Source organism: Hyperoodon ampullatus, assembly GCF_949752795.1.
Source record: "Hyperoodon ampullatus genome assembly, chromosome: 15".
NCBI lineage: Eukaryota > Metazoa > Chordata > Mammalia > Artiodactyla > Ziphiidae > Hyperoodon > Hyperoodon ampullatus.
The window spans coordinates 26,718,339-26,736,813 of NC_136928.1; the positions used below are offsets into that span (position 1 = coordinate 26,718,339).

Sequence of the window (18,475 nt, forward strand, 5' to 3'; positions counted from 1 at the left end):
CAGTAAAAGGATGAAAATCACTTAGTGTGGTATCATTGAAGTCTAGAGAAAACAGTGTTTCAAGAAGGAAGGTATATTTAAACCATAGCAAATGCTGCCTTTAGGTACAGTAGGATGGATGCTAACTAATGGGGGCTGAGGAAGTAGAAAGACGTTTTGCTGGGAAGGGGAGCAGAGAAATGAGATGGTAGCTGGAGGGAATTGTGTAGGTTAAGACAGGTTTCTTAAAGTCATGTTTAAATAGCCATGAGAATGACTTAGTGGAGTGGGAGAAATATATAATACAGGATAGGGATAAAAGGGAATAACTGCAGGAGTAAAGTTCTTAGAGACTGTAGATAAGAGCTTGAAATACTTTTCCCATTGTTATAGGAGGGTGTACAGAGTAGGAGTTTCAGATGTAAGTAGGTTGGTTGAGGAGAGGAATTTTTTTTTTTTTTTCCTGTGAAGTGCAGCTGAGAGCCGGAGAGAGGGTAGACATTTGAGGAGAGAAGAAGTAAGGTTTTCACACATTTTGGAGACTACAAAGTGATTTTTTGGTGGTGCTATTTGGCGGGATAATTTCATTATTTTTAACTAGCGGTGTCTGGCTGCCCAATTTAAATTTGTCGTAAGATAGCTAAACTGAGTCTAGCAGCACAGTTACGTGATTTCTCTTCAGCAGCGTCAGGTTCTTGGGTATAATCTTGGAGTAAATGTATAGTTGGGTTTATCCAAAATAAAGTTTTTCTAGATTAGTTTAATTGAGAAAGAAAGGTACGGAGGAATTGTAATTCAGTCCTTTCATTTTATGATGAGAATTCTGTGATGAATACTGTCAAGCACTTACATATTTTTCAGTAAATAAGGAAACAAAATTTTGGATTTTCCTAAAAAAAAACTCATCTAGCATTGGGGCAACATGAATACAATTGGATTACTCTGTGGTTTATGTAACTTAAATACCTGATTTCCAAATAAATTTGCTTCTGGGTTTGTAATTCTGTTTCTCTTTCTTAGATGTAAATCTGGTATAATCTCCATGCCATTTTTTTTAAAAGGTCTGTCTATGATGGTGAGGAACATGGACGATTCATGGAGAAGCTTGAAACTCGCATCCGCAATCATGACCGAGAAATTGAGAAAATGTGCAACTTTCATTACCAGGGCTTTGTGGACTCTATAACGGAACTGCTGAAAGTAAGAGGAGAAGCCCAGAAACTCAAAGTAAGGAGACTCTAAGACTTGTTTCTCTCTGTCTTGGGGTTTTGATGAACATTAAAAGAGTGGGGAATACATTGCAGGTTACATATTTGTACTAAAATTTTTTGAATAGTAAGAAAGGAGTTTATACTGCAACATAGATAACTGGGATTATGGCTTTTAGCTGGAAAGGATACTGTTTTAAGTTAAAATTTATTTGGGATAACTATGTGTGGATGAGAACCAGTGACAAAAATCAGTTTCTTTCAAACAGAAACACGGTTGACTCTTCATGTCATCTGTCTGCTTCCTTGCTAGATGAAAGCCATCACCGTTGGATGACAGAATTGCAAGGCATGGCTGTAGAAGTCTTTGCAGCAAGGCAATCTGAGCCAAAGGAAAAAAAAATAGTGTTAGTTGGAGAATGTCTTCTACCAAAGCATGAAGGTTCTTTCTTAATATGACAGATTTAAGTTCAGGAAAGAGGCTAGCTATATTGGTTTTGTCCCTGGCATAGCAAATTCACGTATCTTGGGTAACTGACTTTGATACGGAAATATTACTCTATTTGATTATGGGATGCTGTCCTAGTGCCCATTGTTACATAATAAGCAATATATACCATATTATCTTTATAAAATTTCCAAAATTTTGAAGTCCAAAACACATTAGGTCCCAAGGTTTCAGATAAGAGTTTATGGACCTGTACAACAACTATCCAATCATCATAAGAAATATAATATTGCCAGCAAAATTAAATCTCTCTTTTTTATCCTTCTCAGTGACTCTCTCCACCCTCCCCTCCAAAAGTAACAACTCTTCTGATTTGTTGTTAATGTTCTTTAATGCTTAACTATTTTAATTGAAATTAACTTAGATTCCTTTCTCAGTCAATGTACCAAATTTAATTTCAGATGAACTAAAGAGTTAAATGTAAAAAAACCATAAAGGAACTAGTAGAAAATATGGATGAATATTTATGTGATTTTTAGGAGTGAGGGATACATTTCTAAACACAATTCCTAAGCCAGAAAGAAAATAATCGATAGGTACGACAACATTAAAATGAAAGAACTTTCTACATAGAAGTTAAAAATGTAAAGGTAAATAATAAATAAAAATATTTACAAATACACATGACAAATGATTGATATCCTAACATAGAAAAAGTCTACAAATTAATAGGAAAAATATGAACACTTTAATAGAAAACCGAGAAATACATGTTAATATACAGTTTACATAAGGAGAAATATAAGGGAACTCTACAATTTAGAATTAAAGGAATGCAAATTTAAACAATAAAGTGCCACCTAATAAAATGACAAAGATGAAACAAATATTAAGGTTGGAGATGTTACCTATCAACCTGGGAATGCCTGGTTGGAGTGTAGACTGTTACAACTTTTAAGGAGAACAGTTTTATTTATCAATACTGAAAACTCCACATAGTTTTAAGATTTATTCTATAGCTACAGGTGCATGTACAGAGATGTTCATGTGATTTTTTTTTTTTAATGGCTAAAACTTTAAAATGTCCCTGAAAGTGATGTACTAGAGGATTAGTAAAATAAATCATGGTATGTCCATTTAAAAGAGTAATAAACTACAATATATTGTAGAAGGATATCTGACATGGGAAAGCATTAGAAATGTTTGCTGAATGTATAAAGCAGATTAAAAAGTATGAACAATTTGATTCCATTTAAAAAGTTATACTGAGTTTTGGGGGGCTGAAAAGCGTCAAACGGACAGAAGTATCTGAAATATGTGAAAACAAAGATATAGGGCTTCTGCCAGGAGCTGTATGTGCTGTTTGTCCTCACTCAGCCATCCCAGCTTCCCATCCATCTTCACCTTGGCTGTTCTTGATGCCTGTATTCCAAAACCTCTCCCTCTGCTCCTCGGGCCCTTTGTCCATGATGGACAATGGGGTGCTCTTTGTCTGGTTACTGAAGTAATCATGTGGTTAAGTACCTGAATATTGCCCGTAATACTCACCATTAACATCTGGGAGACTCTGCTCTAGGGGGCATCCATTCAACCTGTGTTAAGAGCCTATGGAACTTAGAAATTCTTGAACTTGAGAAAAGAGTTTAGAAAATGGAAAAGGTTAAGTATTACCTACTGTCAATACTATTTGAACATAACAATGAAAAATCCTACTCTCTCTAGGATGTCCATTATTTCTTTTGATTCACAGTATGTATGTTGGTATGTGTGTGTGTATATATACACACATACATATATATGTTCTCTGAATCAACAAGTAGCATCCTAGACAGGCAGTATAGACTTCCTCCCATTGTTATGTTCAAATAGTATTGAAATAGTAATTACCTTTCTTATCAGAAGCTTTGGTTAGGCTCCTATGGATGTTTTAGAACTCTGGTTTGCATGAAATCAATTTAGTGGGCCATGATCAGTATTTTTAATAAAAATTGAAATAGAATAAAAAAGGAAACAACAAAGTGTATTACATGTAGGAAGTCTAAACATTGTTTCTTGAAAATTTTGTTTGTGTGTGTGTGTGTCTGTGTGTGTGTGCGTGTGCATTCCCTATACTTGTGTACTGAGTTGCAATGTAAAATATATTTCTTACAATGTGTTTGAGGTAAAAAAAATTTCAGAAATGGTAAACAAGTTATTTTAGTAGAAACAGCGATGCTGAATTTAGTAGTATTTATGGAAGGTTGAATTTTTTGAAATCTGTTTACATGAAAAAAAATCTATTCTTGAACAGTGATCACTCAAGGCAACCCACCCCATTTTTATTCACATCGCTTAAAAGCTTTTTCTTGTATTGAGCTGATATTAACCCCATTTTTGAATGACATTCATTTACTGGTTTGAATAATAAACTTTTCAATCTCACTTATTCTAGACCAAGGATCAGCAAGCTATATCTTGCAGGCCAAATCCAGCTTGCCTCCTAATTTTGTAATAAAGTTTTATTGGAACACAGCAATGCCCATTCATTTATGTTATGTTTATGGCTGCATTTTTGCTACAATGGCAGTGCATGTGGTAATCTGCTGAGAAAGTGATAGTCCAGGTATAGTGTATAGTGTATAGTTTAGGGCAAAGTTTTCAAAGGTGTGTTCCTGAAAAACTAGTTTCTTGAGATGATCCTCAATAAAAGGATGTTACATAAAGTAAGTTGGAAAACACCGTATGATATCTCCTTCTTGGGCTTCAGGAAGTCCTGAATAAACTAACCTGTTTAGTGGTATTTCCCATACATATTGATGTGTGTGTGTGTGTGTGTGTGTATACAGAGTGCAGAGTACCTTTTAACTACCATTTCTTGGTGTTCCAAGAGACATAATAGGAAATGCTGGGTTAAGGGAGTGTCTTAAAAGTGTAAGGAGTCGCAGTTATTGGTGGAAGTATGGAAAGCCTCTATTAAAGAAAGCTTTAGAAGTTAATGTTGCTCATGTTTTGATAATGTTTAAGAAGGTGAGGAAATTACTATTCTATATACTTAATTTTTTTTATATCAGTTGATTCTTCAAAAGTGGCTACCAAAATAAGTGGTGCCAGTTCCTTTAAATTATGAACTGTACATAATTTTAAAGCTTGTTCACCTGATTTTGACTGTCCAACGGAGAGATTAATTTAGGAAAATGGGAATGTGGAAGTGTTAGAAACTATTAAGAATTAATAATCCAAAAAATTAAGATAAAAGGTTTTCTAAAATTAGATAAGTAGAAATATTTGACCTGAGTTAAAAAGTTCAATTTATACTCAAGTTTTCCAGGAATACATTGGTGAAGTGAGGACTATCTATGAAAAAATTTGTTCTTTCTACACATAGTAGAAATGCTAAGGTTCTTTGTGGGTTATTTTTTCTATTATATTTTTTCTTTCCTTTCCAAATGAAAGTGTGATCTTTAGTTGTTATGTTATTTTATTTTGTAATATTTCAAACTGAACATATTTTTTAGTAATTTTTTTTTTTTTTTTTTTTTTGCGGTACGTGGGCCTCTCACTGTTGTGGCCTCTCCCGTTGCGGAGCACAGGCTCCGGACGCGCAGGCTCAGTGGCCATGGCTCACGGGCCCAGCCGCTCCGCGGCATGTGGGATCCTCCCAGACCGGGGCACGAACCTGTGTCCCCTGCATTGGCAGGCGGACTCTCAACCACTGCGCCACCAGGGAAGCCCTAGTAATTTTTTTTATTGTTCAAAAGGTCATACAAATGTTCAGTAGAAAAGTTGATATAATTTGATCCCAAGAGAACACCACTAAACCAAAATGTGGTGGAATATGGAAACAATCTGAATACCTATTCTTAGTCTTTTCATTTAAAATTTTGATCTTATCCATCTATTGTCTAAGTGTTTTTTATGAGTTTAAATTGTCTTCTCTCCACAGAATCAAGTGACGGATACTAATAGAAAACTACAGCATGAGGGAAAGGAAGTAAGGCCAGTTTACCTTTTGAAAAAATCTTTTCTGTTTCCTGTCATTCTCTTTGATAACTGTGTTCTTGATATAGTGGCTTGTAAGACCATAAGCAACATGTTGGAGGAACTTGGACATTATCATTGCTTCTCCTAATGTTTATCTGAAGTAAATGAATGTAACACTAGAAGGCTTAATGAGAGTATGTAACCTTCTTCCTTAGCTGTGTTTTTAAATCACTTGAGTAGTCATAGTATGGCCAGTGCTGTTTTCTTTGCCTGGAATGTTCTTTCCCAAATGTTTACCTACTTCAGACTTTTGCTCCTCACATGTTACCTCCTTCATGAGGCCTTTTCTAACCACCTTATTTAGAATTGCAGTCTCACTTTCACCCCTTGTATTCTTTTTATCTTTCCTGCTTTATTTTTCTCCATTGCACCTATCATGCTTTGGTATTATACAATTTTCCTTATATGTTTGTTTTTTGTTTGTCTCTTTCCATTAGAAACTAAGCTCCATGAGGTCAGGATTTTTTTTTTTTTTAACTGCATTGCCGTATCCCCTCTACCTGCCTAAACAGTGACTGACACAACATGAATATGCATAAGTATTTGTTAAAAAAAAAAAAGAATCTTTGATTCTGTTAATTGATATACTCACCATTTAAATCATCATAGTTTATAAGATTATTTTACATACATTTTCTCACTTAATCCTCATGGCAGACCTACAACAAGGTCAGGACTGGTATTACCACTATTTTATTGATTAGGAAACTAAAACAGATGATTTTGCTAAAGTTTACATAGTAATTGGCAAGGCTGGGACTAAAACCCAAGTTTTCAGACTTATAGTCTATTACTGTTCTCTGTATCATGTACCTTCCTCATTGCCTAATACTTATTTAATGTTAATAATCTTTAAGATTAGCCTTTGATCGTCTGATCAGTAACTTAATCAGGACCATTCCCTTTTTTCTTTTTTGCATAGTATCTAAGTAGATAACATTTTTCGGAAAAGGTATGGGATAAATACTATAAGAGGCCATGTAGATTATTGCTTTTGAAAAGTTTGTCTCACGTATTTTAAGTTTTTGCAAAGGATGCAGTTTCTTCTAGTTTTATTGTGGTATGACTTCAGATGGAAGACTTTAAAATGCTGTGAGAAGAAAAGTGAGTTACTCTTCATTAAACTGGAACTCTTGGAAAAGCCACAATTTCTAACTGTGTGGTTTATTTGTTGAAATACAGATTTAGTGGCAGATTATTTTCAAGATTCATTTGAAGCTGTATAGGAAGGACTGTTTTCCTCTAGGAGTCTAGCACTGATGACAGAAATATAGGATCTTCTTAGAAGATTGATGAAATCATAAATCATGAAGAGTCTGAATAGGATGTGGAGCAAATCTGCACATTTTTTCTTTTCTCCTGGATAGCCCCTGAATTTTAAGATTTCATTTCACCTAGCCTTTTCTAGTGTAGTATGTATGCATCTTGGGGAGAAAGTGGGAAACCATACAGGGATGTTTTACTGGTTGAGAAAGGCAGTTCCGTAGTCCACTTGGCAGGTCTTACTATGAAACTGTCTGGGATTTTCTGATGAATTGAACATAGGGTGGAAAAATGTGACTGAAAGCTTTTTATTTACAGCTGTTGGCATAATTCAGTTTTTTTCCCTCTTGCTAAGCTGGTAATAGCAATGGAAGAGCTGAAGCAGTGTCGACTACAACAGAGAAATATTTCTGCCACTGTTGATAAATTAATGCTGTGTCTTCCAGGTGAGGAACTGGAAATAAAGTAGAATTCTTGATGCAATTCCTTTAGCTTTAATTAGTCTTTTCACTTTCTCTAAATAATGCTTGTGTGCTCTTTTTCCCCTTCTCTTTCAAGTCCTGGAGATGTATAGCAAACTGAGGGACCAGATGAAAACTAAAAGGTAAGATATTTTTTTGTTGAATACTTTGTATTATCTAAAATTTCTGTTATTTAGAATTTTTTTAAAAATCCATATTTAGCATAACCTTTCAAAAAATAATTAAGTCCATATAACATCTTCTCTCGCCTTTTGTATATCTATTGATTCATCCTGAGAGTTATTTACATATGCTGATGTATTTTGTCATGTATTATGTTTAATAAAAAACACTACACGTAGTTTGATTTTTAGAAGACCCAGCTTTTTAGGGGAAAAGCATGTAACTGTTTTAATGATAGTTAATTTGAGAAACATGCTTTGGTTTAGTATTATAGTAGAAAAAATAGTTACTGGTTTTGCTGGGGTGGATCAGTCAGGGTTCTCCATTGAAATAGAACCAGTGGGGTGTGTGTGTGTGTGTGTGTGTGTGTGTGTGTGTGTGTGTGTGTGTGCGCAGAGAGAGAGAGAGAGAGAGAGAGAGAGTGATTTTTTTAGCAAATTGGTTCACATGATTATGGAGGTCCAAATCTGCATAGTAGGCTGATAGGCTAGTGTCAGGGAAGAGTAAATATTGTTGCCTGAGTCTGAAGGCAGTCTGCTGGCAGAATTCCGTCTTCCTCTGGGGAGTTTAGTCTTTTTCCTATCAAGGCCTTGAACTGATTTAATGAGGCCCACCCACATTAGGAAGAAGATTCATCTTTACTCAGTCTACTGATTTAAGTGCTAATAGTCTCATGTAAAAAATACCTTCACAGAAATATCCAGAATAATATTTGACCAAATCTCTGGGTACTATGGCCTAACCAAGTTGACATATAAAATTAACCATCACAAGGGGCAAGGTCAAGGTTAAGTTCAGAGGAGTCTTTTCCTGTGTGTTATTTCATCTGGTTTTATTCCACAGGAAATTTGATAGTGACTCTTTGGCTCTTCTTCCCAAACTAGAGTAAGCATCTCCACCCTCTCTGCCCTGGAGTACCCTGTGGTATGATGGGGGTATGTGAAGCTATAAGATAAACAGGACACATCTTCCTGGAATGTTAATTTTAACTAGTTTTGAGGGAAAAAGTATGGAATTAGAATGTATTTAATACTGAAATAAGATTAAAAATATTGTGAATAAAAATGATAAATTCTCAAGAATTTTAAAGTTAAAGCATGAAGCATCAATATTTTTTGAATTTCTTAAGATTATTTCCCAGACTGCCTTCTCCCTGGGAGGATACATTCATATAAGAGAACATAGGTTGAACAGTATGAGAAATTCTGTTCAGTGAGATAGAAAGTAATATTATTTCCCTGATAACCTTTTTGTGAAGTTCTAAAATTATAGAAAATTACAGAGATTAAAAAAAAACTTCAGTATCAACTTCTCTGAATTAACAGATAGCAACAATTCCAGTTTTGATTCATATATATGTAAATATTTATGACATATATATGAACACATATGGACAGAAAGAGGTAAAGATGTACATTTAAAAAAATTATAGATAAAACTCATATGCCCTTCCTCAGTCCTATCCCTTTCCCTACTCCGTTGGGGAAACTAGTATCATAAATTTGGTGTGTCCTTCTAGTCCATGTTTTTAATATCCATAAATCATATGTTGTATTTTGTGTTTTTAGAAACATTTACATGAATAGTTCTCAGTCCTTGTTTTGAGATTCATTCATTCAATAAAAATGAATTGAGTACTTACTGTGTTGTTAGGCATTGCTCTTAGTGCTGGGAATATAGCTCTGAACAAAATAGACAAAAATATCTGCTGTTGTGGGGCTTACGTACTAGTGGAGAGCTTTTAAATTTATGTATAGAGATCTAGTTCACTTACTTTAATTGCTGTATAGTAGTCCATTATATGAACAACCCACATTTCTCCTCTTAATTTGAGTGGCTGTCGTAAGTACTGTTCACCAGTATTTCTAGCTCAACCTTTTTCTGGCACAAAGAGTAGGTTTATATGTCTTGGGCTCCTCTGAGCTGTATCAACACTGCACACTGAGTTGCCCTCCTATATTGTATCCTCCTTACTCTACTTGGGCTCTAATACCCTGTGTTATGCTTCTGTCTTCCCTGAATGCCCTCCTCATCCCTCTTTGGCTCTGACACTCCATGCAATGCTGCCTTCCTATACAGACAGTCTTACCTCACTAGGTCCCTTGTATCCCGTGCTGGTCCATCTTACCCCTCACCCACCAGTATGAATGCTCTCATTTATTTAGGTCTTCTTTTATTTTTTTCAGCAGTGTTTTTAGTTTTTAGTGAATAAGTCTTACATATCTTTTGTCATATTTATCCCTATTATTTTGTATTTTTTGATGCTTATTTTAAATGGTACTGCTGGGGCTTCCCTGGTGGCCCAGTGGTTAAGACTCTGCCCTTCCAGTGCAGGGTGCATGTGTTTGAATTCTGCTCAGGGAACTAAGATCCCACATGCAGCCAAATAAATAAATAAATGGTATTGCTTTTTAAATTTCAATTTTCAGTCATTTATTACCAGTATACTATTAAATTTGTATATTTATCTTGTATTCTGCAACCTTACTAAATCACTTACTAATTCTAGTAGCATTTTTGTGTATTCCATTGGATTTTCTATGTAGCTGATTATCTTGTCTACAAATAAAGACAGGTATATTTCTTTCTTTCCAATTGGGATGCTTTCTTTTTGGTTTGTTTTTCTTGTTTTATTGAACTGGCTAGAGCCTCCAGTACAGTGTTGAATAGAAGTAGTGAGAGTAGATATCTTTGCCCTGTTCCTGATCTTAGGGGGAAAGCATTTAGCCATTAAGTCATATATGTTAGATGTAGTCTTTTTGTACATGCCATTTAGAAGGCTGAAGAAGTTCCCTTCTATTTCTAGTTGTTGAAAGTTTCTATCGGGAATGAATATTGTTTTTGTCAAATGCTTTTTCTATGTCAGTGAGATGATCATATGTTTTTTTAAAATTTCTTTTTTAGTTTATTAATATGATAAATTGTATTGAATGTTAAACCAAACTTGCATTCATGGAATAAATCCCACTTGGTCATGGTAAATTATCCTTTTTAATATGATGTGGTATTTGATTTGCTAAAATTTTGTTGAGGAGTTTTGTATCTATGTTCATGAGAAATACTTGTGTGTAGTTTTCTTTTTTGTAATATCTTTGTTTGTTTTTGGTATCAGATTAATGCTGGCCTTGTGAATAACTTGGAAAGTTTTCCCTCTTTGGTTTTCCAGAAGAATTTGTGTAGTGTTGGCAATTACCCTCCTTAAATATTTGGTAGAATCTAACAGTGAAACCACTTGGCCCAGGAGATTTGTTTGGTTTTGGTGAGAAAGTTGTTAACTAAAAATTTAATTTTAAAAATAAATACACGGCTGTTTGCATTTTGTGTTTCTTGAGTAAATTTTGCGTATTTGTATCTTTCAAATAATTTATCCATGTCATCTAAGTTTTTGAATTCCTTAACAAAAGTTATTCATGATATTCCTGTATTATTTTAACAGTGTAGGATCTATAGTGATACTTTCTCTTTCATTGCTTATGTTGATAATTTGTCTTTTCTCTCTTTGTTTCTGTCTCTGTCTCTCTGATTGTTTTGGCTAGAGGTTTGTCAATTTTATTATTTTTTTGAAAATGTAATTTAGGTTTTACTGAGTTTTTTTCCTTATTTTTCTATTTTACTGATTTTCGCTAGTATCTTTAGTATTTCCTTTCTCCTGCTTACTTGGGGTTTAATTTGCTCTTACAAATTGAGTATAGTTGATTTACAATGTTGTGTTAGTTTCAAGTGTACATCAAAGTGATTCAGTTTTATATATATATATATCTCAATATATATCTCATATTTTCTTTATCCATTCATCTCTTGATGGACACTTGGGTTGCTTCCATGTCTTGGCTATTGTAAATAATTTGCTCTTTTTTAGCTTTATTAGGTGGTGGCCTAGGGCATTGATTTTGGTTCTGTTTTCTAATGTAGCCATATAAAGCTGTACATTTCTCTCTAAGCAGTGCTTTGACTGCATCTTACATGTTTTCTGATGTTGTGGGTTTTTTTTTACATTTATTTCAAATATTTTCTAATTTCTTTTGTAATTTTTAGATTTTATTTTACCAACTTATTTAGAAGTTCATTGGTTAATTTCTAAATATTAGGGGATTTTCCAGATTTATCAAAATTCATTTGTAATTTCACTTCATTGTGTTCATAAATGTAAAATGTATGATTGCAACCTTTTATATTTTTTGAGACTTGTTTTACGCCCCAGCATATGGTCTGTTTTGGTGAAAATTACATACACACTTCAAAATAATATATATTGTTATTGAGGAGAGCATTCTTTAACTGTCATTTAGATATACTTGGTGTTGTGCAGGTTTTCTCTATCCTTATGATTTTGTATTTGTTACTTGTTGACAGAGGAGTGTTGAAGTTGCCTGTTATAACTGGCTTTGCATATGTCTTCTTTCTGTTCTTTCAGTTTTTGCTATGTGTATTTTGAAGCTCTCTTATTGGATGCATATACATTAAGCATTGTTGTATCTTCTTGATGAAAGGACCCATTTGTTATTATGGAAGGTTCTTCTTTATCCCTGGTAATCTCCTTTTTTTCTGAAATATGTGTTGTTTGGTATTAATGCAGCCAGCCACTGCTGCTTTCTTTTTAATTTTTACATTGTCTGTTTTTAATATCTTTTTTTCTAAAATATTCTTAACAGCTTCATTGAGATACAGTTTACATACTTTTCACTTCATTCATTTAATGTATACAATTCAGTGGCTTTTAATGTAGTCAGAGTTGTGTGACCATCACCACAATCAATTGTAGAATGTTTTTATTTTTCACAAAAGAAACTCTGAGCCCCCTGGCCATCAGCACACAATTTTCTCCTGTCCCCTGCCCCCCTTGCCAGCTACTGGGAACTAATGATTTACTTTATGTTTCTTCAGATTTGCCTATTCTGGATATTTCATATAAATGGAATCATATAATATATCATTCTTTGTGATTGGCTTCTTTCATTTAACGTAATGTTTCCAAGGTTAATCCATGTTGTACCATATATCAGTACTTCATTTCTTTTTAAAATTTATTAATTAATTAATTTTGGGCTGCGTTGGGTCTTCGTTGCTGCGCATGGGCTTTCTCTAGTTGCAGCGAGCGGGGGCTACTCTTCGTTGTGGTGTGCGGGCTTCTCATTGCGATGGCTTGTCTGGTTGCGGAGCACGGGCTCTAGGAACGTGGGCTTCAATAGTTATGGCACGTGGGCTCAGTAGTTGTGGCTTGTGGGCTCTAGAGTACAGAGTAGTTGTGGCGCACGGGCTTAGTTGCTCTGCGGCATGTGGGATCGTCCCAGACCAGGGCTCAAACCCGTGTTCCCTGCACTGGCAGGCGGATTCTTAACTGCTGCACCACCAGGGAAGTCCCATCTCTTTATTTGCTTAATATTCCACTGTATGGATTTACCACATTTTATTTATCCATTCATTAGTTGATGAGCATTTGGGTTGTTTACAATTTTGGGATTTTACAAATAATGCTGCTATGCATTTTTGTTTACAGGTTGTTGTATGGACATACGTTTTCATTTCTCTTGTCTATATACACCTAGGAATGAAATTTTGCTGGATCATGGTAACTCTGTTTAACCATTTGAGGAACTGCCAGACTGTCTTCCAAAGCAGCTGTGCCATTTTACCTTCCCCCAGCAGCATATGAGGATTTGATTTTCTGTACATCCTAGCCAATACTTATTACTGTCTGTTTTTTTTTTTTTTTTTTTTGCGGTACGCGGGCCTCTCACTGTTGTGGCCTCTCCCGTTGCGGAGCACAGGCTCTGGACGCGCAGGCTCAGCGGCCATGGCCCACGGGCCCAGCCGCTCCGCGGCATGTGGGATCTTCCCGGACCGGGGCATGAACCCGTGTCCCCTGCATCGGCAGGCGGACTCTCAACCACTGCGCCACCAGGGAAGCCCTACTGTCTGTCTTTTGATTATGGCCATCTTGGTGGGTGTGAAATGCTATCTCGTTGTTCACCTTCATTTTGAAATATATTTTTGATGGGCATATAATTCTAGGTTTATAGATTCATTAGTTCTTAAGATATCATTTTTTTTGTCTTCTGGCTTATGTAGTTTCTGAGGGAGAAGTATATGAACAGCCTAACTTTTTTGTCACTCTACTTAATGTGTCTTTTCTCCAGCTGTTTAAAAACTTTTGTCTGTATAATTTGTTCTCAGCAATTTGATTTTGATATGCTTTGGTGTAAATATGTTTGTATGCATGAATGTGTGTGTATATTTATACTGCTTGTGGTTTGTTTAGTTTTTTTTTGAAATTTTCATAAAATCTGGAAGATGTTCAGATATTATTTTTCCAAACATTTTTTTGTCCTTTTTCCATCCTCATTCTGAGACTTCAGTTATATCTATGTTGGACAACTTCACGTAATCCCACAGGTGACTTGAGGATCTTCTTTTTCTCCAGTCTTTTTTCTCTGTGCTTTATATGGGAATAGATTTTATTGCTGTGTTTTCTTTTTCATTGTCTAATCTTTTAATCTCATCCAGTGAAATTTTCATTTCAGATGATATATTTTTCATCGTTAGGAGTTCCATTTAGTTTTTGTGGGTTTTTTTTGTTGTTGTTGTTTTGCGACATGCGGGCCTCTCACTGTTGTGGCCTTTCCCGTTGCGGAGCACAGGCTCTGGACGCGCAGGCTCAGCGGCCATGGCTCACGGGCGTAGCCACTCCGTGGCATGTGGGATCTTCCCGGACCGGGGCACGAACCTGTGTCCCCTGCATCGGCAGGCGGACTCTCAACCACTGCGCCACCAGGGAAGCCCTCATTTAATTTTTTATGTTTAATTTCTTTTGTTATTTTTGCATCTTTTAAAAATACCTGTAACAGAGCTCTAATTTCTGTTTTTATGTACTTCTTTGCTAGTTCTGTCACTTCTGGTATTTTGGATTTCTCTGAAGATTATTTTGTTTTTCCTAGTTACAGGTCATTTTTTGGTTCTTATCATGTCTTGTAAGTTTTGATTGGATAATTATCATTATATTATGTTGTTGAGTGTCTGGATTTTGGGGAGCTTTTTTTTTCTTAGAGGGTGTTGGTCTTTGTTTTGGCAAATAGTTTAGTTGTTTTCAGATCCACTTGATCCCAATCCCATCAGACCCCATTTTTAAGCTTTGGTAGGCCCTCCTTCATTCCAGGGGTTGCTGGGAGTAGTGTTCATCTACTTTGAAAAACTCAGAAATCCCCAGGGACTCTTAACTTTGGCTGTTCAGAGTTCAGATGTTTCTCTGTCTTGTCTGAGCTCCTTGAAGTGTTTATCTTACATCTTGCGGCTGTCTGTCTGTCTCTCCTTCCTTGCCTTCTCTCCCTCCCTTCTCTTCCTTCTCTTCCTTCCCTCCCTTCCCTCCCTTCTTTATGCCTGTTCATGCAGAATTTCACTTTTCCTATGCCCGGCCTAGTACCTAGCAAAGACTCAAGGGAACCCTTATGTAAATTTCTGCATCTTTTTTCTGCATTGCTTCCTTTTTTTTTTTTTTTTTTTTGGAATTCTGCTGCACAGTCTTAAGGTGCACAAACTTTCCTGAACTCCTGTCTCTGATGCTAACTCTGCTAAGTTGTTGGGCTCTGTTTGGGTTTTCTCTGACTGTGTCCATGATCTAGAAATCACATTCAGGCAGATAACCCAGATAACTATTTTTTATTTTACTTATTTATTTTTTGGCTGCGTTGGGTCTTTGTTGCTGCGCCTGGGCTTTTTCTAGTTGCGGCGAGCGGGGGCTACTCAACGTTGTGGTGCACGGGCTTCTCATTGCACTGGCTTCTCTTGTTGCGGAGCACGGGCTCTAGACGCATGGGCTTCAGTATTTGTGGCACGTGGGCTCAGTAGTTGTGGCTCACGGGTTCTAGAGTGCCGACTCAGTAGTTGTGGCACACGGGCTTTGTTGCTCAGAGGCATGTGGGGTCTTCCCGGAGCAGGGCTCGAACCCATGTCCCCTGCATTGGCAGGTGGATTCTTAACCACTGTGCGACCAGGGAAGCCCCCCAGATAACTATTAAATTCACCTTGTTTGTTTCCCTTTTTTCAGAGATCACAGTTCTGTGTTACTTGATGTTCACTACGTGAAAGCAGTTGTTTTATGTATTTTAGCCAGTATTTTACTTCTTAAGAGTGAGAGTTCATGTCTGTTCTTTGTTATTCCTTAATGGCTGGAAGCCTAGTCATTTTTTTTAAAGCTATAAATACTCATTATACTACTAGGTTTTATGTTCCCTGAGGAAAGATATCTGACCATCTTTCTATCTCTAGCACATAGAAGGGATTAAATATTTCTTAATGACGCTCTTTAATTAGGAAAGACGCTAATATTTTCTGTGCGGAAAGCTTTTGTTTTATATTCTTATCATACTCTGAATTTTAAAAAATTTCTCATGGATAGTTGTAATCCACTTTGAAAGATTACTTATTAGAATTTTAAAAACCATTATTGCGAACGAGTTCCATACCATGACAAAAAAGTACCAAAATTTAATTTGCCTAGAATCAACATTCCTCTTCTCAGGATAGCATTCAACCATGTCTAAGTTATTCTGACCTTAAGTTATCCAATTTTTAGGATTATTTAGACGTCTTTTCCTGCCTTATTTAAAAAAATTTCTTGCTTTTATTTCATTTACTTTCTTTCTGCTCACATCTCTATTAGGGAGCCTGCATGCGGTGGGGGCAGGGGGAGAGCTAGCACATTTGGCTTTTGATTCAGTTTAGAGGTTGTCAAAAGTAATGTCAAAATCTTGTTTTAGATTTCCACGGCCCCTGGAAATAGAATTTTTTTCTTTTGGTGTCTGCTATAGAGATGTTTAATTGGCTGTCATTCTTTAACCTGTCACTGATATTGAAGTACACTAGGAATTTGAATGAATCTTATTGATCTGTTATAGTTGGAGTATGAGTATGTTAGGGAAAGGACAATGGGGAAATAAAGTAACATTCTTTATTGCCAGAAATCACTGGGTTTTGTACTAATTAGCCTTGAAAAATGTGGAGTTATTTGACAGACCAGATGTTTTCACCATGCAGCCATGTGTCTCATCAGTGAATGTGCCTTGTGTCTGCAGGCAACATTGTTAGATTTTTCTCATTCTATAAACAATGTTCCAAAATATAACTAAACCCTAAAGTGTGTTTATCTTTTTGGCTTAATTTCTAGGTTTATATCCATTCTAAAGTTTCTCTCTAGAGGAAATGCATTTTATTGCACATAGCTCTTCGTACCTAATTGTAGTATAAACACCATTCTGTTTATACTAAACCATGTGAATTGTATTGTTTGTGAGTCTGTAAAATTTTAATAAAAGCAACCATTTCAGATTAAACTATATTTGTAATTTTATTTCTTAATTTAGGGGAAATAAATCTTTCTTCCCTTCATTTATTTGGACTAAGAGTTTGATTTTTGGAACACAGGAGGGAAAAACATAAGCAAAGAAAACAAGTAAATCCAACCTCTAATCTTTAGTGTTTGTGGTATTATGTGCATTGGAGTAAGAAGAGTTTAAGTATCTCCCATGGAATTCATTCTTAAAACCTGAAATAGAGCTATAAGTCTTTTACTTACAGGATCAAAACTGAGTTTTTCCTATACTAAATATGGGAAATGTGGAAATTAGGAAATTAAAAACATGAAGAAGAAAACTATTACCCATAATGTTTCTATCCAAAGGAAAGAAAAATCATGGTTAACATTTTTGTATATATTTTCTTAGTCATTTTCTGTGTACTTATGTTTGTGTGTGTGCTTGTATTTAATACTGTGTAGCTCATACATACATACGTATTCATAACTTACACATGTATAATATTTGTAATTTTGAAAAACATTATGATCATAGTTGTAAGTTCAATTTTTTTGAAATAATTTTCACTCAACAATATTGTAAGCACTTTGCTGTTTTATTATTCTTTGCATATACATATATACTAATGGATATATAATAATGCGTTTAACCAATTCCTTGTTAATAGACTTCTAGATTAGTTTTTTATTTGTTAATATAAATAACTACAGTGCAAGAGGCTTATACATATTTTTGTACATGTAATTTTTTTGTGGGGGAGAGTGCAGCTGTTTAGAATACTTGTTTGGTGAAATTTTTAATTGAAAACGTGTATCATTAATATAAATATGTTCACCAGCAGGCTGTGAATTCTCATTTATTAAAACCCCTGATAATAATATCCATAATTTTTAAAGAAATCGTTGGCAGTTTGAGTGACAAAATTATATTTTTTATTTTCATTTCTTCACATCAGTTCAACTTTTTTTTTCGTGTTTGCCTTTTTGGGGACTCTTTTGTGGCTTTTCTTTGTTCATTGCTTTAAAAAAAATCCCTCAAGTTTATATGTTGCAACTAATCTTTGCCAGGTTGTTGTTTCCTCTTTATTCTTATTCTCTTTTTACGTATAACTTCTTTTGTTTTTACCTGTTCAACTGTATCAGTCTTAGTTTTATTTGTTCTCTTACGCTTATGGAAGCTTTCCTACCTATCAGATAAATATTGCCCCTATTATTATTATGAAATGTCCTTCTGTGTTTCCAGCAATATTTGTTGTCTTAAAATCTAATGTGTCTGATATTAATATAGCCATTCAAGCACTTTTATGGTTACTTTTGGGGTATATCTTATTCTAGCTTTTACTTCAGTCTGTTTGTATCTGTGACTCTAAAGTGGTTTCTTGTAAGCAACATATAGTTGGATCATGCTTTTTATTTTATTTACTTACTTTTTATTTATTTATTTATTTATTTATTTATATTTATTTTTTTGAAGATGGGGATAGGAGTTTATTAATTAATTTATTTATTTTTGCTGTGTTGGGTCTTTGTTTCTGTGCTAGGGCTTTCTCTAGTTGTGGCAAGCGGGGGCCACTCTTCATCGTGGTGCGCGGGCCTCTCACTATCA

At 35.2% G+C, this 18,475-nt stretch overlaps 1 protein-coding gene across 2 annotated transcripts in view; it reads left to right on the forward strand.

The window, feature by feature from the left end:
- Positions 1-18,475, forward strand: part of EXOC6B (exocyst complex component 6B) — a gene marked incomplete at its 3' end in the record, with an annotated part of 718,627 nt that overhangs the window by 87,421 nt on the left and 612,731 nt on the right. For both annotated transcript variants that reach the window (XM_079720455.1, XM_079720456.1), the window contains exons 2-5: positions 1,041-1,206; positions 5,558-5,605; positions 7,274-7,364; positions 7,477-7,522. In XM_079720455.1, the coding sequence (XP_079576581.1) occupies positions 1,041-1,206; positions 5,558-5,605; positions 7,274-7,364; positions 7,477-7,522 (351 nt within the window). The remainder of the gene's footprint in view (positions 1-1,040; positions 1,207-5,557; positions 5,606-7,273; positions 7,365-7,476; positions 7,523-18,475) is intronic.